Consider the following 25,895-nt stretch of genomic DNA (forward strand, 5'->3'; position numbering starts at 1 on the left):
CCCCCTCCCCAGAGAGCAGCATCAAGGAAGGGGTGCAATCCAGGGAAAATGGATTTCTGGGAGAACTGCTGGACCTTGCCTGGTTCCCCCCCCCCCAGATATTCCAAAGATGGAATGTGGCAGTTGATTGGCTCCTGGTGACTCCTTAGCCAGATGGCAACCCTGCTGTCATGAAGCCCTTGCTCCCTGACCTGCTGGATAGCTCCCCAGCCTTGCTGGTAACATGGGAACCTGAACCACATAGCAGCAGTGGTGAGAATGGAACAGTGGATGAGACAAGCCATGCAGTGGAGATCAAATTGTCTGTGAATACATTTCTGATGGATTACAAGCAGTGGACTGGGGGGGGGGGAGTTCACACAGACAGAGCCCCCTCCATGTACCAGCCACTACTATATACAAGGACTGGCACACAGCAAAAAAGGACTCACGTACGTCTTGGAACTAGTATTGTCCGTGACCTGCTTGACGATCTGGCAGTAAACTTCATCCCTGATTACCTTGTGGTCTCCACAGAGCTGAAAGGGTTGGGCAAACATAGAATTAAGCAAATCCCAGGGATTTTTTTTCTTCTGGAGAAAGCATCATGCCAGCCACAGAGTCGGCCAAAGGTCTTCTGGCCTGGGATGGTAATGCTAAAGCCTATCATTGGAGAGTTGGTCATTCGTAGGTCAGGACCTGGTCTCTACCTCCATCAGTGCTCCATCTCCCCTGAAGACCTGGCTTGACTAAGAATTGCAGTGCAGGTCTTACCTTCAGAAGACTGCAGACCACATCTAGCTCTGTTTGCCCTTTGAGTGGGAGGTCACCCATGAACTTCATCACCGCTAGGACAGAACAAACAAACAAAAAAAACCACATCCCAAATCACTTGGATGCTTCAGCTCTAGCACACCCAGAGGGCAGAGCGTGGGGAATCAGGGCCTCTCCTCCTGGGTATCCCTTGTCATTCTAGCACTGGGTGTTTTTAGGTGAGAATCAGCAAATGAGAGGAAGGTTAAGCAGCTGTAGTGCTTTCTAAACTCAGAAGTCCTGGACACTCTAGCCCAGGAGTGGCCAAACCACAGCATGTGCATCTGAGTGTTGGCTGAGCAACTTTTTTGCACCACATTTAAAAAGGTAAATAAAAACATTTCAAGCTTTATGATTATTTACCACGTACAAACTGAGAGTCCCCTGGATTAAAACATGAGCTTAATGTTCACAGTGAGTAAATATATCTAAGAATTTAAATGCTTCTGAACTACTGTGGATCTCAAACATCTCTCTTGAGGCTCCCTAACATCTGAAGTTTATCGTATGTGGCTCATACGTTAAGCAAGTTTGGCCACTCTTGCTGTAGCCCAGGGGTATCCAAAGTTTTTGGCAGGAGGGCCACATCATCTCTCTGACACTGTGTCAGGGGCCGGGGGGGGGAAAAAAAGAGTTAATTTACATTTAAAATTTGAATAAATTTACATAAGTTTACATAAATGAATATACTAGAGGTGGAACTTATATGAATGAATGAAGGTCTTGCAATAGCTCAAGGCCTATAAAAGGCCTTGCACAAAGCAAGGCCGGCCTTTCCTTTGCTGCCACTGCTGCCTCACAGACATGAAACAGCAAGCAGCGGAGGGAGCCCTCATCCCATAGCTCACGCGAGAGGTCAAACAGTCGCCCTCACACTGAGAGCAGTTGCATCAGGCCAGTGCAGGCTCCAACAAATCTCTGGAGGGCCAGAGGCTCATTGGAGACTGGAGGCTCCCTGAGGGCTGCATTGAGAGGCCTTTAGGGCCGCATGCGGCCCCAGGGCTGGGGTTTGGGCACCCCTGCTCTAGCCTTTCCTCGCAGCAAAAGCCAGGCCCAGCCCAGGCTGAAGTGGTACCCAAACCAGACTCCTAATCCCCTCCCCAGTTTTGTTTTGTACTGATGGGGAAAGGGAGTGATCAGGATTGCCAGTTGTACCCTTGCTGCATCACTGGCCCAAGATCATATAATGAACTTCCTGGGTGAGGGTGGGGGGAATTTGAACCCAGGTCTCCCTCCACCCTAGTCTGATTCTCTCACCAGTGCTGGGGTGGCACACAAAGCTCTCCCTTGAACAGCCCACACCTTGCAAAGCCTCTCACCTTGGAAGGCATCTGCTGCAGTTTTGTTCAGGCTGCCGTCAGTGAACTCAATGAGCGACTCCTGGATGGGGGACTGCAGAGGGGCAGGCAGAGAGAGAAAGGGAGTCAGGGGCTTGGCCAGAGTATCACAGGCATTCAACAAACGGATGGCATGATATCCCAGGGGAAAAAGGGGCAGCATTGGGTGCCTAGCAACTGCCAACGCTAGCCTTCCTGCTGCCTGGTTCTGAGTAACTCCTTCACTGGACAACTGTGCTGGTTGGAAATCTCTGGTTCCTGACCTGCTGGAGAGCTCTCCAGCCCCTTGCTGGGAAGGCAGGGGGCTGAGCCACAAAGCACAACTAGGGGGAAGCAGACAGGTGCCTGGGGACTCCTCTGTTGGGACTCCAGTACCGTCTCAGTGATCCCACTAGCACCTGCAACACACACACACACACACACACACACACACACACACACACACACACACACACACACACACGATGGGGGGGAGTAGCTGGGTCAGAACTAGCAAGACAGCCGTCTGTGTTACCTTCGTGAATCTCAGAGTATCTGCTACACTCCTGGACTCGCCACTTTTCTTGGATTTCTGCTGGACTGAATCCCTGAAATGAATTCCAAAAAATGAACTCCGCCATTGTCGCAGAGAAGACTTCGGGTGAGCACTTGCTCTCTGCTTCCCTTTGGCATTGTGCCTGCCACACCAGGTGGGTTCTGGCATCTTGGCTGCCCAGGCAAAATTTAACCCCTGCTGCCCCACATTTTTGTGGTGTTTTGGGAGGGCCATTATGCTTCTTCCATAAGGATTGTCCAGATTGCACCTCCTTTTCCCATACAGATGAATGGAGCAAAGGGAAGGGGCTAAACCTGGGATAGCTGTGAGGGGTGCCTCCCCCACCACGTCCTTGGGACAACAAATCTAGGACAGAAAGCACATTCCTCCTCAGAGGGTCTCTCAGTGGCGGTCGTGCCGCTCACCTGCTCTGAAGAAGTGAATGGACACTTTCGCTCTGTTCCAGTGGTTCCCAAACTGTGGGTCGGGACCCACTGATGGGTCACCACCTCATTTTGCGTGGGTTGCTCAACGGTGATGGAAAGCTCAGACAACTAACAGCCCAATCCTATCCACACTTTCCTGGGAGTAAGCCCTATTGACTTTAATGAGACTGACTTCTGAGTAGACATGCATAGGACTGGGCTGTTATTCCCTCAAGCCCCGAGGCTATTGAAAAATCAGATACTGTAGCTGTTAATCACCCTGCAAAGAGCTCAGCTCCTGCAGTTTGCAAGTTTTTGAAAATACAGGGAGATACATGTTTGAGGGTCTTTTTGTCAGGTTATTATTACTTATAAATAAATAATTATTTCTTTCTAGATCTCCTTTTTTTTTAAAATCTGGTAAACCTAGGCGGGTCCTGACATTTTAAAAAGTGGGTCCCGGTACTGAAAAGTTTGGGAACCACTGCTCTGCTTGCTTGTATGGAAGGAGAGAAGGGGGGATGTGTTTGGGAAAACCAGAGTGGTGGAGAGACACAATGGCCTCCAACTGTTGGGCCCTGCTGCCTCAAGCTCTGAGAGCAACTGAAGAGGAATTATGTTCCCCTACAAGCAGGACGACAACCTTTAATCAATCCAATCGAAACCCTTTTTAATCAACTAAAAAGGCATGGGGCAACATGTGTCATTAGTTATCATATAACACATCACCTTTCCTCGCAAGGAAGATGCTTCAGCCCCTCTCATCATTTTGGTTGCCTCTTTTTGCTCCTTCTTCAGCTAGGCAACCATGTCCTGGAGGTGCAGTGGCCAGAGCTGTACATAGTATTTCAAATGCGGTTGCACTGTAGATTCATCCAGGGCAATATAACATGAGCAGTCTCTTTCTCTTTATGGTCCCTAGCATGGCATTTGCTTCCTTCACTGCTGCTGCGCTGCTGGTTTGACGTTCCCAACACAGCCCCCTCACCACCACATCTCCAAGATGGCTTCAGCTCATCTCAGCGCAACCTCCAACTTATTTTACATCGCTGAGAGGCGAACGATTCCGTGAATCCGCAATCGCAACAGGCTGCAAGAGAGTCAACTGCTCGCGGCAAGGGCGGCGCGAGGCCCTGGACTTACCTCTTGGTCATCCCAGGGCACGGGCTGGCACACGTAAACAATAGCAGGGGTGTTACAACTAACAGGCATGCCGAGGTGGGTGTGGCTGAAGCACCCTGGAATTCCTTGGTTCTCTTACACAGGGGGTTGGCACCCTCAGGAGAGCAACTCTGAACCACCACCAAACTTGAGATGACGGCCTCCATTCTCTTGAGCGCAAAACCAGCCCTACGGGAAGGGTTCCGGGCCCCACGTCCGTCCACACGCACTCACGTCTTTGCCCTCTGCCTTGCTCGGAAATACTTCGTGGCAAATTCTTGCATGGTGAAGGAGCCGTCTTGCGGGCTGCCAGCCTTGGCTCCCTCCAACTCTTTGGCGCTCTCTGCATAGTTGTCGCCTGCTTGAGACACCTGGAGGGGGGGAAGAGAGAGGTCCACGGTCTTTGTCCCAGGACATTCATAGGCACATGACTCTAGGACAGTGATTTTCAACGTTTTTCTTCTCAGGGCACACTGATCGCTATGTCTTCTCCGCTTGTGATGTCATTCTGGCTTCCAGGAGACTCTTCCAGGTCTGCAAGTTTATTTCAAGGGCAACTGTCTGTAGAAATGAACTGCCTGTCCCTCTTACTCTGCTGGCTCTGCCCTAACACTAACCCTAACCCACAGCTACGCCAGCAGAGGAAAGGGGACAGATGATTTGTTACTACAGATAGATGCCCTAAAAACAAAGCTGCAGAACCCAAAAGACTTTTCCAGCCATTTTCAACCGTGAGTGTTGGCAACCTTCAGTCTTGGAAGACTATGGTATCACGCTCTGGATGGTGGTTCTGGCACAGCGTCTAGTGTGGCTGAAAAGGCCGATTCAGGAGTGACAATCCCTTCCACACTGGGAGCAAGTACAGTCTGTCCCTGGTCTGTCTCCCTGGCTGTGGGCCTTCCTTCTTTGCCTCTTTGCCTCAGACTGTTGGCCAAGTGTCTCTTCAAACTGGGAAAGGCCATGCTGCACAGCCTGCCTCCAAGCGGGCCGCTCAGAGGCCAGGGTTTCCCACCTGTTGAGGTCCACTCCTAAGGCCTTTTCAACCACTGTGCTCTAAACTCCCATGGTTTTCCATTCTGCCATAGAGATACATAATACATTTTATTTCTAAGATTCAGCAGACCTTGCTGTGAACTGGGGCCCTGAAAGATGTTTCCAATGGGGCCCCATAGCTTCTAAGGCCGGCCCTGCCAGGGGACAACCACGGCTAAGCCACTTTTTTCAACATCTGGCTTTTCTTTGCAGTATTTTGTCCCCTCTTGAGAACACCAGGAGACCATGAGCAACGGCCCCTCCTCCTAACTCCCAAATCCTGCCTCTGCGCCATTGTGAATCCTGTTGAAGGTTAAGTATTGCACTTGCCTCCGTCTTCTTGTCCAGTTCCTGAGCCACAGCTGCTGAGGCAATAGCCACGGCCACCGAGGCCGGCATAGCCACTTTGCCCGGCTGGTGTTTTGGCTCCTCCTTCTCCACAGGTAGGTGGGTGAAATCGGGCGCGGCCACCGGCTGGACACAGTCAGCAGGGAAGAAGCCTGATCTCCCGTAGACGGCACCAAACTTCCACCCTGCGCCAGGAAAGTAGCCCATTAATGTCTCAGTGGAATGTCCACTAAGGAGAAAAACCATCTCCTTGCAGCCGCCATTTTTGTTCACTGCATTGCTCTATGGTGATGCTACATCCCAGGTATATGGAGAAAGAAAATGAGCATAGCTGCACATTGGAGCTGCTGCCAAGAACTATATGAGGAGCCTGACTGCAGGATCAAGCTCCGGGGGGGGGGGGGTCTATTTAGTCCAGCATCCTGTTTGCCACCACTTGCCACAAGCAGGAGACCAAGACCTTTTCCCATCTATGCTCCCCTGCAACAATTTTCATGCTCCTGTCAGAGAGGCTTGCAGGAGCCTGCATGGATGAGAGAAAGACCATGCACAGGAAAAAATGGCCCGTGGGAGAGGACAGGACTGCACGGCACACAGGAGCCACCCACCAAAATCCATGGTGCCCTTCTTCACATCCTCAAGGAGCATCACCTTCTTCCGCACCACGCAGCCATAGTAGCGGTCTGTGGGGAGGGGAGAGCCACAGCAGCATCACGGGGAGGTACGGATCTTCCCTACCCAGGATACCCCTTGCTGGGCCCCAGAGTGGGGGAAGTGGAGCAATACTCAGCAATGAGTGAATGTTGGCAACCTTCAGTCTTGAAAGACTATGGTATCGCGCTCTGAATGGTGGTTCTGGAACAGCGTCTAGTGTGGCTGAAAAGGCCAATTCGGGAGTGACAATCCCTTCCACACCGGGAGCAAGTGCAGTCTGTCCCTGGTCTGTCTCCCTGGCTGTGGGCCTTCCTTCTTTGCCTCTTTGCCTCAGACTGTTGGCCAAGTGTCTCTTCAAACTGGGAAAGGCCATGCTGCACAGCCTGCCTCCAAGCGGGCTGCTCAGAGGCCAGGGTTTCCCATTCAGGACTTAACTGATTCTGGACAGGAAGCTCCCGTTTTTGCTTTGATAAATAGACATGGCTAGATCTGTCCTCCAGGAATTTGCCTAATTCCCTTTTAAAACGATCCAAGCCAGTGCCATTACCATATCCTGTAGCAGTGAGTTCCATAAGTGAACCACACTCCGCGAAGAAGCCTTCTTTCTGTCTGTCCTGAATCTACAGCCACTCAGTTGCCCCAAGCGTCAGTTTTATGTGAGGGGGAGGAAGACCTCTCTCAATCTACTTTCTCCAGACCATGCAGCGTTGCGCAAACCTCCCCCCACCGCCCCTCATTAGTCATCTTTCATCCTACCTAGTCTACCTTCTTGCCAACCTCCTACAAGGCTGCAGCTCTCACCGTTTCCCAAGCCCTCCATAGGCCTCAGGCAAATGATGTCTCCCTTGTGGAAACTCAGGAGGCTCTTGGTGTCTGTTATGTGATTCTTGACAGCAACCACGTACTGGGAGTCCTGGAATGAGAACAGCAATGGGTGCATTTGTGCTTGCAGGTTTCGGGGAGACACAGAAGCCACCTTTTCTATACTGTGAAGCCTCCATCACGTCCTCCCATTTTTTCTAAACAAAAAGGTCCAGATGTAGCCTTTCCTCCCAAGAAAGACGCTCCAACCCTTTGATCGTTTCAATCTGTTTTTGAATTTCTTTCAGCCCTGGATATCCTACCCTATACAGTGGGCACAGTGGTTTGCCAACTCTGTCGACCTGCTGCGACCTCTTCCTCCCTGCAATCGTTCTTCCTCCCCAAATGTCCGCCATCTCAGCCCCTCACCTTCTTGAGTTCAGTGATGAAATGGTCAATCATGGCTTTCACCTGGAACGCTTTGGGGGAGAAGAGGATGAGCTTCTCGCTGGAGAAATTGAACTCCAGCATGTTCTTGGAGGGGATGGAAACGAAGAGGATCTCGCCATAGCTGAGGCAAAGGGAACAGAGAGGGGTCAGAGAGGGGAAGGTGAATGCAGAGCAGACTGGTCGCGCTGCCAGTGTCACTACTAGGGGGTGCAGGCCACACTGGGTGACGTCCACGCTGAGGTGACACCACTACTAGCCAAAGTTTTTAAAACTTGGTATTTTTGAACAATGTTACAGCTTGCTTGATGTGTAATTTCATGAGGAATGCACTGAAATAAACTGCACTAAAATATCTCTATTCTATCAAAAGTTATAACCCAAAAACCAGTGGGGTGGGGCAATGGGGCATCGCCACGCCCACCACCCAGGGTTTTGCCCCGCCCACTGCATGGGAGGAGCTTCATCATTGGGGTGATTCCAGCAGCCTTACCTGTAGCCCCGCAGCATCCGTAGCTGCTCCCCAGGCAAGTTGGTGCCCTTGATCAGCCGCAGCAGCTTAATCCCTGTGTCAGATACTGCCAGGATCTGTACGCCCGTTCCGACGCTGCCCTGAAAAAACAAGGGAGGGCGGTAAGTATAGCATGGCATGACTTGACAGCAGGGAGGTGCATCCCTTGCATCTGGTATTCAGAGACAGCCTAACATCTAGAACCAGGATGATGGGTACCCATCATGGCTTGTAACCTGTGATGGACTTTTCCTCCATCAATCTGTCCCATCTCCTTTTGAAGGCGTCTAGGTCAGATGTCATTACCACACCTGTGGCAAGGAGTTCCACAGTTTAATTGTACGCTGGCTGAAGAAATATTTTCTTTTGTCTGTTCTAAGCCTCCTGCTGCTCAGTTTTTGTGGATGTTCTCATAAGAACAGCCCCACTGGATCAGGCCATAGGCCCATCTAGTCCAGCTTCCTGTATCTCACAGCGGCCCACCAAATGCCCCAGGGAGCACACCAGATAACAAGAGACCTCATCCTGGTGCCCTCCCTTGCATCTGGCATTCTGCCATAACCCATTTCTAAAATCAGGAGGTTGCGCATACACATAATGGCTTGTACCCCGTAATGGATTTTTCCTCCAGAAACTTGTCCAATCCCCTTTTAAAGGCGTCTAGGGTAGATGCCAGCACCACATCCTGTGGCAAGGAGTTCCACAGACCGACCACAGGCTGAGTAAAGAAATATTTTCTTTTGTCTGTCCTAACCCGCCCAACACTCAATTTTAGTGCATGTCCCCTGGTTCTGGTGTTATGTGAGAGTGTAAAGAGCATCTCTCTATCCACTCTGTCCATCCCCTGCATAATATTGTATTTCTCAATCATGTCCCCCCTCAGGTGCCTCTTTTCTAGGCTGAAGAGGCCCAAACGCCATAGCCTTTCCTCATAAGGAAGGTGCTCCAGCCCAGTAATCATCTTAGTTGCTCTCTTTGCACCTTTTCCATTTCCACTATGTCTTTTGTGAGATGCCGCGACCAGAACTGGACACAATACTCCAGATGTGGCCTTACCATCGATTTGTAGTTCTGGTGTTGAGTGAGAGGAAAAAGAACAAACCTTTATCCACTCCAACCATCCCCTGAATAATTTTTATATGTCTCAGTCATGTCCCCCTCATGCACTTTCTTTCTAGGCTGAAGACCCCCAGACGCTGTAGCCTTTCCTCATGGGGCACAACTCTTTATTGGAGCAGGGTAGCAGTCAGGAATGCTGGCCACCCATTGCTTTTCTTAAATAATCCTGGAAGCCAACTCATGGATCTTAAAGACTCCCAAAACCTTCTCCTCAACTTTAATTAGTAGGAGGTAGAAGGTGCCATTTTTGGATTTTCTCCCATAAGCACTAAAAAAGTCTTCAGTGGACCACAAGTTGGGACCTGCCAGCTTCCATTGCTTGGGTCAGATGCAACCTCTTTGGAAGAGAAAGGGGAATACTTTTTTCTCTTTGTTGCAACAGGTGGGGGAGGGATGCTTCTTACCGTAGCTGGGAAAAGGCGAGAGAAATAGACCTCCCAGCCATTCCGGGCAAAATTGACAATCTCCTTCTTGACACTTTCGTCGGCCACCGGGCTGAAGGAATCGAGCTTGTTCTCCACTGCAGAGAGAAACAGAGGCAGCCTCTACTTCACTCCCCTTTTCCCAAGATTCCTACTGGGAAAAAGGACAGCTATCCTGGACACCGCCCCCCACCCCGCCCAACCGCTTCCTACTTTTCTGTGCGTGAGAATGGGCAAGTCTTCAATTAGGGATTTAGTCTCAACTAACTTGAATAAGTCCTGCCTTTTAAGGAGCCAAAAAGAGCCCTGCTGGATTTGGCCAAATTGGGTCCCCTCTGGTTCAGCCTCCTGCTTCACAGAGCAGCTGACCAGAAGCTTCTGGAAAGTCCACAAGCTCCAGGATGCTCACCAGAACCTTGTCTTTAGAGGTGGATTCCCTCTGAATACGGAGGTTTCATTTAACCATCTCAGCTATTGTCTGCTGGTGAACACATATTCCTCCATGAATTCATCTAGTCTCCTTTGAAAGCAATCTAAACTAGCAGACCCCACATCTTATGCCTTGATTGAATATATGCACAGCTGTTCTGTCCATTTTCTTGGACAACCTCAAGTCCTAGTATTATGAGAGAAAGATTGGGGGGGATGACTTCTGTCTCTGCTTTCTCCACAGTCTGCAAAGTTTTATAAACCTCTCCTTTTTGGAAACTAAAAGCCCCACCCAAATGCTTTCATAAAATCATTGAGTTGGAAGACCCACAAGGTCATCTAGTCCAGCTCCTTGTCTGTAGCAGGAAATCGTCCTAGAACAGCATTTCTCAATGTTATTGAGACGACATACCACTTTCGTGCGTCCTTCTAGCTTTCAAACCACCGGAAGTAACTGGCGATTACGTCTTTGCTAGTTACTTCTGGGTTGGGAGGCCTGCCAAAATGCAACAGACACCAGTAAGAGGCTCAAAGAGGGTGGGAGGGCTTTCTCAAGCATGCCAAAAGTGTATGCTGGAGCTCTGCCTGCTGACCCAAGCCTCCTACCGTTGTTTGTTGCATTGAGTCCCAGGTGGTAGGTGTCTGGGGGGGCCACGCTTACTGCCGGACACCACCTTGCACACCACTGATTGAGAAATGCTGTCCTACGGCATCTCCAGCAGATGAGATCTCATGGGGAAGGCATTTTATGCCCCTGTTCATTTTGGATGCCTCCTCTTTTGGATGTCATTTCCAGCTCTACGGAATCATGCTGTCCCGGGCGTGATGAGAGAGGGAGGCATCAAAGAGCAAGCCTTCCTCCAACCCCATTTGAAAGGGCAAAGCTTACCAAAGAGGGCTTTCATGCGGAGCCTCTCCTCCTGGGTGATCCGGATACAGGCCTCAGAAAGGGTATCGTTGAAAATCTGCAAGGGGGAGCAAACCATCACAATGGCTTGATCCTCTTCAGGGAAAATTCAGCTTCAGATCAATCCCAAGACCAGCCTTCAACCTATGGCAATGTTTATCGTGGAGGAGGGTGGGATGGAGTTCTTGGGAGTTGTGGCTACACATTGTGAGGGATCTGGGGACCTGGCAGTACAGTTATGGGTGGTGTTGATGGGGGTGGGAGGTTTGGGGAACAGTCCTGCTGAGAAGCTCTGTGCAGCAAACAGGCTCGGAGACCCACCTGCCGGAAAAGGAGATCTAGCAAAAGGGGATTGTTGATGCTCTCCTTCGGGTAGAAAACCTGCAAGGAAAGCAAGTGAAAGGTGGAACATGCTGATTCTGGGGATTTTGCATCAGAGAAAATAATAATCTCTACTCTAAGTAGCGCCACTGATGCAAAGTCAACATGGACCTTGTCTTACTTTTTCCTTAATAAGAAGGATCAGATTTTTCCTTCTGGATCACTCCAAATGTAAAGCTAATCAGCCCCCTGTTTCCAGCAGGGTCCACCCAGATGCTCCCCCCCCTCACCTGCTTCTCTGCTTTCCCAGGGTTGGAGAAGTGAGACGGAGTGGAACAGGAAGAGGGGAGGGGAGTGGTAGGCCAGTGAATCTATGCTAATCCGTTTCTCAGGGTGACCCTGAGTTATTTATGTGACCTTAAGAGAGTAGAAAAAAATTCTCCCTATGCCTTTTCTCCACACCATGCAGAATTTAACAAGCTTCCATTGTGTCCCCTCTTTCTTCCCTGATGGATGAGGAAAACGATTCAGGGGTCTTGCACGGGGGAAGATACCTCTTTCCTGAGATAGATCTTCCAAGAGACGTCACGGTAAGCATAGAATTGCTCGCTGCATCGGCGATGAAGCTGCGTCTGAACCTGCTCATCCTCAGGTGCTAATTTCCGTGCAACAAAGACTACAAAAAAAGTCACTGGTCAGCAATTACCCTGGGGAAGAGACCTTTCTCCCTTATGTGCTAGTTTTCCAAATGCAAGGAGCTTTTTAAAGAAGTGCAAGAGACTATCCCAAAATGGCACCTCTCTGCAGCCCAAAGTGAACACTCTTTTACCCCAGGACTCTGCCACTTCATTCTGTCACCTACGCAGACTAGGCTTTGAGTAAAGAATCCGTTCATAAGGTGACAAAGAGCAACGCCACTCTTACCTGGAGAAGCACGTCGGAAAGACCTGAGGATGGTGGGCGGATGGCGAAAAGCAGGTGGCAAGGTCATCTTGACACTGGAGTGTGCCACAGGCTTCACCATGGCTATTGCCTCCTTGGGCACCGTTTCCCTCATGACCTGCAAACAAGCAGGGCCATTTCAGATATTCTGCAGCAGGAAACCCAGGTTTATCACCAAGTGCTTACTCAGCATGAAGCTACAGTCAATCCTGGGTGCAATAAGACATACCCCTCCAATGATCCCTCAAGGTGGCCAGTGATTAAATCAGAACTTTGATAACATCACAACTAAAATAGATAAAAGCGGAAGTCAGTAAATGGTACTAGGATTTTTACATCCTGGAAAATTGTGTTGCGGTCAAATGTGTCCCTGGTCATTGGCAACCCTGGATATTTGTGTCTGGGTTTTTTTTTACACCCCAGTTATTTGCATCGCCCTATAACTGGGCATTAAACAAACAATAACTGGGCAAAAACAAACAAACCCATGTTACATATCCTGTAGCTACAATCCTATCCACACTTTCCTGGGAGTAAGCTCCATTGACTATAATGGGACTGACTTCTGAGTAGAGAGGCATAGGATTGCATTGGTGCAGTTGTGCCAGTGGGTTGTACGCTGCATTCTGTGGTGGCGGTTATAAATATCCAGGACGCAAATGTCCAATATCAAGACACAGTTGACCAGAATGCAATGGTCCGATCACCGTCAGCAAACACCAAGGAGGCCTTTGATTGCCTCAAACGCACAAGCACCCATTCGTGCCCCCAGCCCAATTCTGCCACATCTGTCCAGGCCACACCCAGGCGTACCGGAGCGGGCTGCAAGGGCACCGCCGCAGTTGCCATCTGCTCCTTCAGGATCCTCAAGGCTTCCTCATGGGGATCTGCTTTCTTCACAAAGACTTTCCCACCTTCTCTCCTAGGAAGACAGAGAAGCAGCTGCTAGGACCATCAAATGATCAAAACCGCCATTCAGTTTATCTGTCAAAAACGCAAGTATTTTTGGGAGGGGTTGCAGAGAACTTGGCTCTGTGTTCAGAAGGTGTCGGGTTCACTCCCTGGCAGCGTCTCCAAGTTGGTCCAGTAAAGACTTTCAAAAGTTGTTGCCAGCCAGGGCTAAGGAAGCTTCCATAGTGGAGCAAGGGTCTGACTCAGTACAATTCTGGTGGGCCGCCGTGAGATACAGGAAGCTGGACTAGATGGGCCTATGGCCTGATCCAGTGGGACTGTTCTTATGTTATGTTCTAATTCCTGTTGAGTTGCACAACAGCCCTGCCTGGAGATGCCTACCTGAGACTGAGCCAATTGTTCTAACTCCCCCCGACACTCAATTCTAGTGGATGTTCCCTGCTTCTGGTGTTGTGTGAGAGGGAAAAGAACATTCCTCTATTCACTCCATTCCATCCCATGCATAATTTTATACGTCTCAGGGTGCAATCCTAACCCACTTTCCAGCACTGGCATAGCTGTGCCAGTGGGGCACGTGCTGCATCCTGCAGTCGGGGGGCAGTCATGGAGGCCTCCTCAAGGTAAGGCAATATTTGTTCCCTTAACTTGGAGTTGCATTGCCCATATGTCAGTGCTGGAAAGTTGGTTAGGATTGCAGACTCAGTCATATCCCCCACTTAGGCTCCTAAAGGAAGAAGCCGAACTTTGGGAGGTCCATCTCTAACCTGAGGGGCTCTGGGACCCTGGTGGGTTGCTGATACTGTTTGATAATATTGCGGATGTTCTGAGTTGGCTCCGGGATGTGTTCCGAGTTAAACTTGGAATGTCGCACCAGCTCCCCGGCATGGAGCCTGGAGGCAGGATCTGAACAAGAAGGGAGAGAAAAGGGGGTCAGACAGCAGAGGCTCATTTGCACAAATGTTCAATGGCTGCTTGGTCAGAATTGTTGTCCCAATATTGCAACCCCAACAGGCGTGAGCAGGCAGTTGGCTGCAGGTGACAGTAAATTCTGTACCAAGGTATTCACAAGCATGTTCCCAGAAGAGGGACCTTGACCTGCCTGTGCCTAAGAGACCTGGCAGGAACCAAAAGAACTTTGGGACTTGTAGTTCTTGAATGAGTACCTCTCATAAGGAGGTACATTTCTCTGTGTCTCTCAAGTCTCCTCTTAGACCTTCTTTGGGAAAGGCATGGGGGGGGATCCCTCAACCAAGATGCATGGGGGCTTGGCAAGAAACTGGCAAAACCTTATGATAGTACAACAGCAAGAGCTGGGCATTATGGAACAGCAGGAGCTGTGCATCATGGTGGGTGCCTGTCTTTTCCATGCATTGCTTAACAGCTTCCAGAGAGGCAGTCCTACCTTGTGCAAGACCCAGAGATGCAGCAGCTCCATCCACCATCCCCTTCTCAGTCTCTCTCTGGCAAGGAGGGAAGTGATGCATTTGTAAGCCATATCTTTGAGTTATAGGGTTCTAGGTCCTGGCTCTAGAAACAAATCTAGAACTGAATTCTAGAGCTGTTTAGACCTACACAGAGCCATCCAGGAGCCCATCTTCCCGGCTTGCTTCCTGCCACCACTGTATCTTTCTGTGGGAGTTTGGGTGGGCCAATAACCCCTACCTAGTCTTTGAGTCAACCAATTCTCAGAGCAGGGGTGCTGTTTCTGGAATCAAATCTAAACCTGGATTCCAGAGCCATCTAGTTTGGCATGGAGCCATGCATGAGCACAGCTCCCCCAATCCTGGCCTTTTTCCCCCACCCCAATTCACTCCACGAAATTCTGGGTGACCCACCCCAATTGCTTGCCCCCCCCAACTCCCCCAAACCTGGGCCATCGATGGCAGCTTTGCAAGCTACAGAACTGCAGCTCTCACAGCTGCTTCTCCAACAGGGCATGTAGCTAAAAAAAAGGGGGGGCGGTGGCATATGGAGGCCTCAGGGACGAGTGAAATGAATACAATCAGCCCTGTGCAAGGGCATATCCGGTGTCAGGCAGGTTCAGGTCACCCAGACAAGGGCACAAAGGTTTCTGCCAAGGCACGTGGCATCCCAGGAAAGACGAGAAAGCAGCGCCTGGCCTACAAGGGCTCTGAGAACGGGGCACCATCCAGCTCTCCACAACTGGTGCTGCACGGGCCAATTTTCCAGTCCCAGAGAGGCTGTAGTGATAGCCCAGCTCAGGCTTTCCTTGAGGACTGAGCATGGGCAAGACTGATCCTGTCACAACATCTGCTTTCTTTACAAATATGCAGGCTGGAGATTTTGGTGGGGTGTGTGGGGGTTTGGTAGTGCCTACCTGCAAGCAGCAACACCTGACTTCCCCAGCCGGTAGCTGTGGGGCCAAAAGGAGCTCTGGGTCTTGGCTGGCTCTCTCCCTTAGCATCCATTCCAGCCTCTGTCCTCCTCCTCCACCCCACCGAGTCTACTTTTGCAGGTGCTTCTATCTCAGAGAGGGGGGAAGGAATCACCTTTGTTCTTCCATGGGGGGCTCTAAAGGTGTAATTAGGACAGAGCCTTAGGGGTACCTGCCCTGGGTGCTTCTCCAAGGGGGGGGGGTGCAAAGCTGTCAGTACCTCCTCCTCCAGGGAGGACCCAGAAGTGACATAAGAACATAAGAACAGCCCCACTGGATCAGGGCATAGGCCCATCTAGTCCAGCTTCCTGTATCTCACAGCGGCCCACCAAATGCCCCAGGGAGCACACCAGATAACAAGAGACCTGCAAGGCCTCCTGGGAATTGTAGTTTAAGAACATAAGAACAGCCCCACTGGATCAGGCCATAGGCCCATCTAGTCCAGCTTCCTGTATCTCACAGCGGCCCACCAAATGCCCCAGGGAGCACACCAGATAACAAGAGACCTGCATCCTGGTGCCCTCCCTTGCACCTGACATTCTGACATAGCCCTTCAGTCACTTCAGCACCCCCCTCTGTGGCGGCTCCGTTTGGTTCAGCCCAACATGGCCGTTGATGGCTCTCAAGGAAATGCCCATAAGGACGGGCTGGGCTGAACCACTCGGGAACGAGCAGTGGGGGGAGCAGGAACAACAGCATAAGAACATAAGAACAGCCCCACTGGATCAGGCCATAGGCCCATCTAGTCCAGCTTCCTGTATCTCACAGCGGCCCACCAAATGCCCCAGGGAGCACACCAGATAACAAGAGACCTGCAAGGCCTCCTGGGAATTGTAGTTTAAGAACATAAGAACAGCCCCACTGGATCAGGCCATAGGCCCATCTAGTCCAGCTTCCTGTATCTCACAGCGGCCCCACCAAATGCCCCAGGGAGCACACCAGATAACAAGAGACCTCATCCTGGTGCCCTCCCTTGCACCTGGCATTCTGACATAGCCCATTTCTAAAATCAGGAGGTTGCACATACACATCATGGCTTTACTATGTCATGCGACATCATGACATCACTGCTCTAGGAACCAGGGCCCCAAGTTACACCTCTGGGGGGGGGGGGGCTCCGTTCCCTTCGGGATGTGATGATATTGAAAACCTAGCCCACTGGGAAGTGCTTAGGAGCCATGAATTAGCCTCCTGGATTGTTGGGCCAAAACATTGGCCAGCTGGCATTCCTGATTGCTAACCATTATACCAGCAGTCTTGTTCCCTCTTCACCCCGCCCAGCACCTCTCTGTGCAAGAGTCTCACCTGAAGGGGCAGAGCTGAGTGAGGCCTGGTGCCAGGGCTGCCTGTCCTCTGGCTCCTGGTGGGACTTCTATGATGGAAAGACCTGGAGCTGCTGTGCTGGGGCGCACTGGTGGAGGGCATGTGAGCTGCCACGGATGCTTGCTGCTGCTGCTGTCGCCTGCGCAGGGCAGCTACCTGTTGCGACATGTGCAGAGCCTGCCCCCCAAAGAAAGGACTTAGGGGAGGCCAGTCCTCTTCTGAACTGCTCAAACCCACCTCCCAGTGTTTCTGTCCCCCACTGACCAGAGGTGAGCCCTGCTGCCTGCGGAGAGCTTGCTGCGGCGACACGGTGGCCTCCCTCTTCCCTGCAGAGGGGAGGAAGAGAAACAGGTTGCAAAGAGGGACAAAGAGCCAGGAGGGTGTAGTGGTTTGGAAGCTGGACTCCTGGAAGATCCAGGTTCAAATCCCCGCTCAGCCACAATAAGCTTCCAGTGTGACCTGGGGCCAGTGTGACACTCTCTCTCAGCCTCACCTACCTCACAGGGTTGTTGCGAGAACAAAAGGAGGGGAGAAACTATAGATAGATACTGGGGTAGGGATGCAAGAGCAGAAGAGCCACATAGAAGCTTTTGCCTTAAAAGAGTGAGGGAATTTCACAGATGTCTCTTTTTAACAGACATCCAGCTTGGGCTTTTGCCCTTCTTCTCACAAACAACTCCACATTCAAGGTGCACACAAGTGGCTCAACTCTGGGACATGGCCCTGGCCAGGCCAGAGAGCTCGGCCAACACTCACCGAATAGTTGCGCTCCACTGTCACCACTGCTCTGGTCACCACTGCCCCCTCCAACCTGGCCTCCCCCTTTCATCCTGTAGGAGACGACAGCTGGCTTCTCTAGATCCTGGAGGGGACAGAACAAAACCAGCATGACGGTATTTCAGTGCTTCTCAAACTTTTTAGCACCAGGACCCCCTTTTTAGAATGGCAGTCTGTCGGAACCCACTGGAAGTGATGTCATTAAACTGGAAGTGACATCATGGCTGGAAGTGACATCATCCATTTAGGCTTCAAACCTAAGCCGTGATCAGCCAAAGGTTCTGTCACATAGTGTGCTTGTGCTGTTATTTTGCGTAGCTCGGAATTCAAACATTCCAGCTTGGAAGTCAAAGCAGAAGGGCAGACTTGGGTCCTTCTCCAACCACACAGCCCTCCCTCCTTCCCAGCATCCCATCTGCCCACCTATTCAAGGCAAAGCACCAGGCATCTCTCCCACCGGGAGCTCACCTTGCCCAGCAGCTCTGTCCCCTGTATTTTCAGCTCCGTATTTTCAATGGCGGCTGAGCTAGGTGCTACAACACCCACCTGAAATTGAGCTTGAGCTGCGAATGGACTATTTATCAGTAAATAGTTGCATGCAGGAGGTCCCAGGTGCAATCCCGGGTGCCTCCGGGTAAGGCAAAGAAAAACCCTTGCCTTAAGTTTTGGCAAGCTGCTGCCAGCGTGTATCAATGCCGCTCGGCTAGATGAATCAATGACAGGACCCCATTTGGTCTTACCCCATTCCCATAGGAGAGGACCGGGTCAAAGAGGCTATCCAAGTAATTATCCAACCCCTTCTGGCTTCGGGACTCGCTGAAGGTGTCCGAATCTGCGTCCAGGTTCAGAAAGGCAAAGGAGAGAGCGTGAACCAAAAAACCCTTCCCACATTTGATACCCCCTGAGCCTGAACACCTGGAGGGCTGCTGTCAGTCAGTGTCGGCAGCCCCGCAGCCTGACTCAGCGCACAGCAGCTTCCGATGTTCACATGCCCTGCCCGATTGCATTATTCCCACCCCACTGCCCAGCTAAAGAGGAGAAGCAAGAGGGAGGCTTGCCGTGGCTGCAGTATCCCTCGGAGTCCGGGAGGTTGGAGGGCGCCACAGTGGGGGCCTTGGTAGGGGGCGGAGGAGGGACCTCCTCATCTGAGTCCAAACCACGTCTGAATACTCTAAGGAGAAAAGGGAAGAGGAATGATGGCAGGTGGAAGAGAAAGGGTTGGGTTCTTCAATCAGGAGTGGACAATTGCAGGTCCACAAGCTGGATCCAACCTGCTGGGCGGGTTAGGACAGACAAAAGAAAATATTTCTTTACTCAGCGTGTGGTTGGTCTGTGGAACTCCTTGCCACAGGATGTGGTGCTGGCGTCTAGCCTAGACACCTTTAAAAGGGGATTGGACAAGTTTCTGGAGGAAAAATCCATTACGGGGTACAAGCCATGATGTGTATGCGCAACCTCCTGATTTTAGAAATGGGTTATGTCAGAATGCCAGATGCAAGGGAGGGCACCAGGATGAGGTCTCTTGTTATCTGGTGTGCTCCCTGGGGCATTTGGTGGGCCGCTGTGAGATACAGGAAGCTGGACTAGATGGGCCTATGGCCTGATCCAGTGGGGCTGTTCTTAACTACAATTCCCAGGAGGCCTTGCAGGTCTCTTGTTATCTGGTGTGCTCCCTGGGCATTTGGTGGGCCGCTGTGAGATACAGGAAGCTGGACTAGATGGGCCTTTGGCCTGATCCAGTGGGGCTGTTCTTATGTTCTTAACTACAATTCCCAGGAGGCCTGGCAGGTCTCTTGTTATCAGGTGTGCTCCCTGGGCATTTGGTGGGCCGCTGTGAGATACAGGAAGCTGGACTAGATGGGCCTTTGGCCTGATCCAGTGGGGCTGTTCTTATGTTCTTAACTACAATTCCCAGGAGGCCTGGCAGGTCTCTTGTTATCTGGTGTGCTCCCTGGGGCATTTGGTGGGCCACTGTGAGATACAGGAAGCTGGACTAGATGGGCCTTTGGCCTGATCCAGTGGGGCTGTTCTTATGTTCTTAACTACAATTCCCAGGAGGCCTGGCAGGTCTCTTGTTATCAGGTGTGCTCCCTGGGCATTTGGTGGGCCGCTGTGAGATACAGGAAGCTGGACTAGATGGGCCTATGCCCTGATCCAGTGGGGCTGTTCTTCAAGGCTCTTGCTGTATTTTTTATGAGGAGAAGCTGATGTTTGCAGCCTGGATTGGGACTGAAAGTGAAGGGCTGGACTGATAGCTGTGGCTAGGAGCACATCGTGGTTTTCCTGTACTCGAGGTCTGTCCTGCGGCAGGGTCGGATATTTGCACTGCAGAGATCCCAAACAGTTAGAGCATTTTCCTGTGGGAGTGATACAACTGGGGCTTTGGGGGCTGTTTTCCCCATTAGGCTTTGAACCCCCCTCACTGTGCATCTTGGAAACTGCACAGAATTGTTTGAAGAAAAAGCCAGTGGGGCCCCCCCACCCCCGCCTACCCCTCTACCTACACTTTGCCACCAAATGGCTTCTCTGGGCCTTCTGAGGCAATGATAAAATACGACTTCTGTTTTGGGAAGCCTCTGATGAGCTCCAGGTCGGAAACAAGGTCCAGGATGTAGTCGTGGCCGGCCAGCTCAGCCCACTGGGCCCCGTCCTTCATGGCTACCGACCAGCCTCGCCATCCGTCCGTCAGCCCCCTGTGAAGAACCAGCAGCCCTGAGCCTTTGGGTGCTTGGTTTAAAGACCAGGAAATGACTCCAGGCATCACCCTACTGACCGACATGCAGCCCCCAGCCCCAGAGTCCTCTACCTGTACTTTAGCACATGTTCAGCTAGGACTTCTCCAGTAGTCCAGGAGTCGATGGGACAAGAGAAGTGATCTCCTAGGAAAGCAAAATGCAGAGCTATGGTGGGTGCTCAGGCAGCCCCAGTGCTGCTTTCAGTTAAAGCCCAGCCACATTTTTCAGAATGTCCAGGAAGTGGTCAGAAGGACCCAGCACCACAGCCCATTCCGTCGCTGAAGTTAAGCAGAAGGAGCCTTACAAGCTAGGAAGCATGGCTGGGACTGTCCTGTTCATCTTCTATGTCCCAACCCCCCAAGAAATCTGGGGTCTCACCATTGAAGCAGTAGATATCCAGGGCCATGTTGACTCTGTCCCGGCTGGCTGTCCACTCCAGCAAAGTAGGCGGGTATGCCCGGGCAGTCTCCGTGCCATACTGGGCGTTTGCCAATGCTCGGATGAGCTTGTGCTGGCAGATGGATTTGAAGCCGTTGAAGGCATAGTCAGACACAAATCTGAAGCGGGAGGAAAACAGAGCTCAGGGGACAGAAGCCATGGGGCCAGCCTAGCAGGGGTGGGGCTCTGGGTGGGTTGACATACTGCACCACAAATCCTGGACTGCACTGGAGTCCCTTTTTACAAGGGGAACCTGAGGAACCAGACTCCACACTCTGCCCCAAGGCCAGAAGACAGCTCTTTCCCCTGACCTGGAAGACTCCCTGGATGACCCTGTAATTAAGCCACAGTTCCCTCACTGCCGTCAGAGCAAATGTCTGCAAACTGGACACAGGACCTCTAAGGTGTGGAAGGGGAAGGGGCAAAGCCAATCACCAGACCTGGTTACTGTAGCTATAACAAATCTGAAGCAACACCTGACCCTGCTTGGAGCTCTGCAACCTGCTCTGTTCAGCTTGCCTGGAGCTCTCCAAGGTACTAGCCTCCTGTATGGAGTTGCGCCTGCCTGAACTCCCGTCAGGCCTTGGAGTTCACTGAGGTCTGGCTACCTGCCCTGGCTTCTGCCACTGCCTTGGACCTCTGCTCTGGGTCTGCGCCAATGACTGTGAACAGGATACTGCTATTTGTTCCAGTTCATTCCGGGGTGCATTTGCTTCGGAAGGAATGCAAATAGGATCTGTTTGTATCTGTTGACATTCACTCCGGAAACAAATACACGCCATGTGCAATGTGAACTCGAGGCTTCTCAGCTTATAGGCTGTTTGTCGACAGGGATAGGCCCCCCCCGGACTCCACATCCTCTCCCTGCTCCCGCCGTTTCCACTCACTTGAGCATGTAATTTGCCAGGCTGGGGGAGGGCGGAAAGGCGCTGAAGCAGGCAGCCAACAGGAGCCAGCCCCGTTCCTCGTTGTTGACATTGGGGTTCCGCCACACTTGGTTGGCGATCTGGACTAGGATCTCGTTCCGCAGGCTGGGAGTCGACAGCCCCTTCTGCACGATGTAGTTGCCAAACAGGTTCTCCTGGGTGCCGTTGAGATAAGGGTCACCCATGAAGCGTAGAACCTGCCACAAACACAGGAAGTGGTCCAAAAAATCCCACAAGTTGTCACCAAACAACTTCCTCTCTCTGAAGAGAGAGAGAGGAAGTTGTTTGGTGTCAACTTCTCTGGAGAGAGAGAGAGAGAGAGAGAGAGAGAGAGATTCCTGCTACATACCCAGGCATGACTGTTACAAACACCAGCCTGTTCTCCTATCAGTACCCATTTCCCCTCTGCATGGGATCCTTGAGATAGTTATTTTGGGACAGTGCTAGACTTGCTTTAATGCCTTGTGTGTGGGGTGGGCATTACCACTTTATGAACATCTGAGGTTCACATCTTCTCTCCCTCTGTGGCCTTCAATGTCTCGTATACACAGCAAGCAGCACGGTATAGTGGTTAAAGTGTTTGATGAGAAAGCAGGGAGACTGGATTTAAATCCCCACCTAGCCATGGAGATCAGAGGGTGTCTTTGGGTAAGTCACCCACTTTCAGCTTAACCTCCCTCACAGGGCTGTTGTGGGCATAGTGAGGGGGGAGAAATTTATATGCCATTCTGAACAGTTTTAGAGAGACATGATTAAAAAAAATGCAATGTTTAAATTTTTAAAAGGGACATCAAGACTCACCCCCCCCCCATGTTCTCAATCTCTGAAAAACTGTAGGCAGGGATTCCAAAAGTGTGCATCATAATGTCTTAGGTATGTGCTGGGAGATCCAAGTGTGCATTGCAAAATGGTGGCGCCCAAACCTCAAGAGATTTGGGTGCCACCTTCTTGGATCTTGCAAGATTTCATGAAATCCAAGATGGCAGCATCCAGCTGAGCTGGGTAAAAGAGGCTGCAGGGGCCTTGTGACCCAGCACAATTTGGGAACCCATGCTGTCATGGATTAAGGACCCAATCCTATCCAACCTTCCAGAGCCAATGCAGATGCAACGCAGCCCCAAGGTAAGGGAGCATTTGTTTCCTTACCTTGAGGAGGCTTCCAAGAGTGCCCCCCCCAACTGCAGGATGCAGTGCATGCCCAATTGGCACAGCTGCATCAGTGCAGGAAAGCTGGATAGGACTGGGCCATAAGTAGCTCATAGAAATACTGTTGAGGTGTTTGGGACACCAACACTCCATACTGTTTCCATTTGACCAGGACTAAGAAATTTGTTCTTCTTCACCTACCAGCTTGAACAGGCTAACTGCAGCAGGCGCCAGGCTCTCATCCAACAGGGTGAGAGGGGAGGCCAGAGTCTTGGTGAGCATCCCAAAGAGTGGTTCCTGTGGGACAACAGAAGAGGTGCTGGTTAGCACCTCCTTGCTTTGTGGATCTACTGTATAATGTACTCGCTGTTCACCAAAGGGCCAGTCCATCCCTCACACCCACCTGTACAAGTCAACAGCTCAAGCCATTATTGCTGTCAGTAAGTGCTGCCACTTCTTAACTGGGCAAATGATGGACACTTCAACCAACCAGCAGCCCCATGGAGCAAAACTAATAGGCTTTCCTTTTGCCCTTGGAAAACCCTCTCTTTTTTCCCCTCCAGCTGCAGGATCGGCATCTGTGGATACTTAAATCTGTGGGTGCCACGCCCATGGATAAGGAGGGCCTACTATATTACCAGGGCTTTGGAGAGGCACTGCCACTTGCCCTCAGTGAGTGGCTCCCCTCTCCCCTTACCTTGAAATGGGTCCGCACATACTTGGCCATGTGGTAGTTGTTTATGTCCAGTGGCAGAGTGAGCTGGGGGTCTGCCTGCAGCTTGGGACGAGGGACGGAAGCGATACAGTCCTCGTTCACCTGTTTGTGAACTATAGGAAAGAGGAAGGATCTCACTAGGGGGCCAGCGGAGATGGTCAAGGCCTGTTCCCACTGTCTGTACAAGGATCTGGTTTTGAACCATCCCTCTTGCAAAACCACCGCAAGAGCCCTGCTGGATTAAGTCTGTTTGACCCATAAGAATATATATAAGAACATACATATATTCTTATATATATATATATATATATATATATATATATATATATATATATATATATATATATATATACACACACACACACACACACACACACACATATACATACATACATACATATATATATATATATATATACACGCACACACATAATGTATATGTATGTGTATATGTATATACATACATATGTATATACATACATATATACACATAATACATACATAACATACATATATACATACACACACACACACACACACACACACATATGTATGTATGTATTATGTATGTATTATGTATACATACATATATATGTACATATATATGTATGTATGTATGAAGAAGGAATTATTAGCTACTAAGCCTGGTCCTCCCTTTGCCCAAATACAGTAAGACTGCTTCCAAAAAGGAGGAATGGGACCCTCCTGTGGTCCCAGGGAACCCAGAGGGACCATGAGAAGCTACCCCCTCGGGTGACACCTGTCTAAAGAGGCTGCAATATTAAGGGACTCAGTGCTACCATCGGCTTCCCCATTTCCCCCCAGGACCTCAGAAGCAGCCATGCCAATGGGCCAGTGAGGAACCTACTTGGTTGTTCAGGACTCCAGGTCTATCAGACCTACCTCCCAATGATCGAACATGCATTGGGGCCAATTGAGAGCTAGGAAGAGGTAGAGCAGCTAGTTCCACTACAAACCCCTTCCCTCTCTTCTAGCTAATGCAACAGCTCCTTTGCTGAGCTTTGCAAACCCAGTCCCTGCCGCAAGCTCCCCAGTTTGCCTAGGATGAGACAGAAGGCAGAGTAAAATAATCTTTAATATCTGTGCACCCAGTTCTTGCCCAAAGAAGCAAGATGCACATCACTCCTGTGTAAGATCCACCATACGTTCGCCCAACAAAGAGACAGTTGGCACAGGGCAAGGAATTTCCCATCATGCACTGCAGCCAGCCCTCTTATTGCAAAGCTTACCATGGTGGGATCTCTTCAGTGTATCTCAAGGAACAAAGCTACAGAATCTCCTGGGGACTGACGGCTGGGAGTTTTTACCTTGCTACTGGCCTGGCATACCCCTGGGGGGTGATAAATCACAGCGTACCAGCCACAGTGTTTAGAAGTCCAACCAGCTCTGCAGGGATTTCCAGGTTGGCAACTCTCATCACCTCTCGCTGGTTGAGTGCCTGGAAGGATGCAGAAAAAAAGAGAGTCTCTCCTGGGTCTCCTCAAGGAGTCCAACCTTCCTATTGTAGCCCATCTGTTGCTCCATTTCCAGTCACATCACAGAGATGGGACGACTTAATCTGGGGGTGCTTGCAGGGTTTTGGTTCGGTGACCCCAGAGGTCCCCATTGAAGACATCAGGGATGTGCCCAAGTCACTAAGCTTGAGTCTCAAGTCAAGCTATGAGTCAGCAACCCCATGACTCGACTCACAAGTCATAGTGCATGTCCACTGTGGCTTGACTTGAAAAATTTCCTTCAAGTCCTTCAAGTCATGAGTAATTTTGAGTCACAAGTTGTGAGTCCTTGAGCAGAAATGCAAAGAAAAAGGTGGTGGTGGGGTGTGTAAGTAAGCAAGAACACACTAAAGAGATGGGGACTTGAGATATTTCAAGTCCAGACAAAGTTACTGGCCCCAAGCTGCAAGTCAGGTCAACCCAAGTTCTCATCCTTGGAAGATATGTCTACATCACAGTCCTGAGCTGGTTTCCTTGTTATTCCCTGTCCACAGGGGCTCATGAGAATGACAGCCCTGCTGGATCATGCCAAAGCCCATCTAGTCCAGCTTCCTGTATCTCACAGCGGCCCACCAAATGCCCCAGGAACCACACCAGATAACAAGAGACCTGCAAGGCTTCCTGGGAATTGCAGTTAAGAACATAAGAACAGCCCCACTGGATCAGGCCATAGGCCCATCTAGTCCAGCTTCCTGTATCTCACAGCGGCCCACCAAATGCCCCAGGGACCACACCAGATAACAAGAGACCTGCAAGGCTTCCTGGGAATTGTAGTTAAGAACATAAGAACAGCCCCACTGGATCAGGCCATAGGCCCATCTAGTCCAGCTT

General features: G+C 50.8%; 1 protein-coding gene across 1 annotated transcript in view; it reads right to left on the bottom strand.

Moving 5' to 3' along the window:
- Positions 1-25,895, bottom strand: part of MYO15A (myosin XVA) — a 69,426-nt gene that overhangs the window by 16,241 nt on the left and 27,290 nt on the right. The window contains exons 23-50 of the mRNA XM_066640863.1: positions 24,928-25,009; positions 23,533-23,663; positions 23,037-23,132; positions 21,651-21,886; positions 20,704-20,882; positions 20,397-20,469; positions 20,095-20,283; positions 18,649-18,761; positions 18,331-18,422; positions 17,570-17,675; positions 16,903-17,139; positions 13,860-13,998; positions 12,997-13,105; positions 12,166-12,301; positions 11,796-11,917; positions 11,242-11,301; positions 10,903-10,978; positions 9,567-9,682; positions 8,026-8,144; positions 7,515-7,656; positions 7,086-7,197; positions 6,239-6,313; positions 5,613-5,815; positions 4,485-4,621; positions 2,644-2,716; positions 2,112-2,184; positions 754-827; positions 436-518 (exon numbers count right to left, since the gene is read on the bottom strand). Of these exons, the coding sequence (XP_066496960.1) occupies positions 436-518; positions 754-827; positions 2,112-2,184; positions 2,644-2,716; positions 4,485-4,621; positions 5,613-5,815; positions 6,239-6,313; positions 7,086-7,197; positions 7,515-7,656; positions 8,026-8,144; positions 9,567-9,682; positions 10,903-10,978; positions 11,242-11,301; positions 11,796-11,917; positions 12,166-12,301; positions 12,997-13,105; positions 13,860-13,998; positions 16,903-17,139; positions 17,570-17,675; positions 18,331-18,422; positions 18,649-18,761; positions 20,095-20,283; positions 20,397-20,469; positions 20,704-20,882; positions 21,651-21,886; positions 23,037-23,132; positions 23,533-23,663; positions 24,928-25,009 (3,383 nt within the window). The remainder of the gene's footprint in view (positions 1-435; positions 519-753; positions 828-2,111; positions 2,185-2,643; positions 2,717-4,484; positions 4,622-5,612; positions 5,816-6,238; positions 6,314-7,085; positions 7,198-7,514; positions 7,657-8,025; positions 8,145-9,566; positions 9,683-10,902; positions 10,979-11,241; positions 11,302-11,795; positions 11,918-12,165; positions 12,302-12,996; positions 13,106-13,859; positions 13,999-16,902; positions 17,140-17,569; positions 17,676-18,330; positions 18,423-18,648; positions 18,762-20,094; positions 20,284-20,396; positions 20,470-20,703; positions 20,883-21,650; positions 21,887-23,036; positions 23,133-23,532; positions 23,664-24,927; positions 25,010-25,895) is intronic.

This window comes from Tiliqua scincoides, chromosome 13 (genome assembly GCF_035046505.1).
Source record: "Tiliqua scincoides isolate rTilSci1 chromosome 13, rTilSci1.hap2, whole genome shotgun sequence".
Classification (NCBI taxonomy): Eukaryota; Metazoa; Chordata; class Lepidosauria; order Squamata; family Scincidae; genus Tiliqua; species Tiliqua scincoides.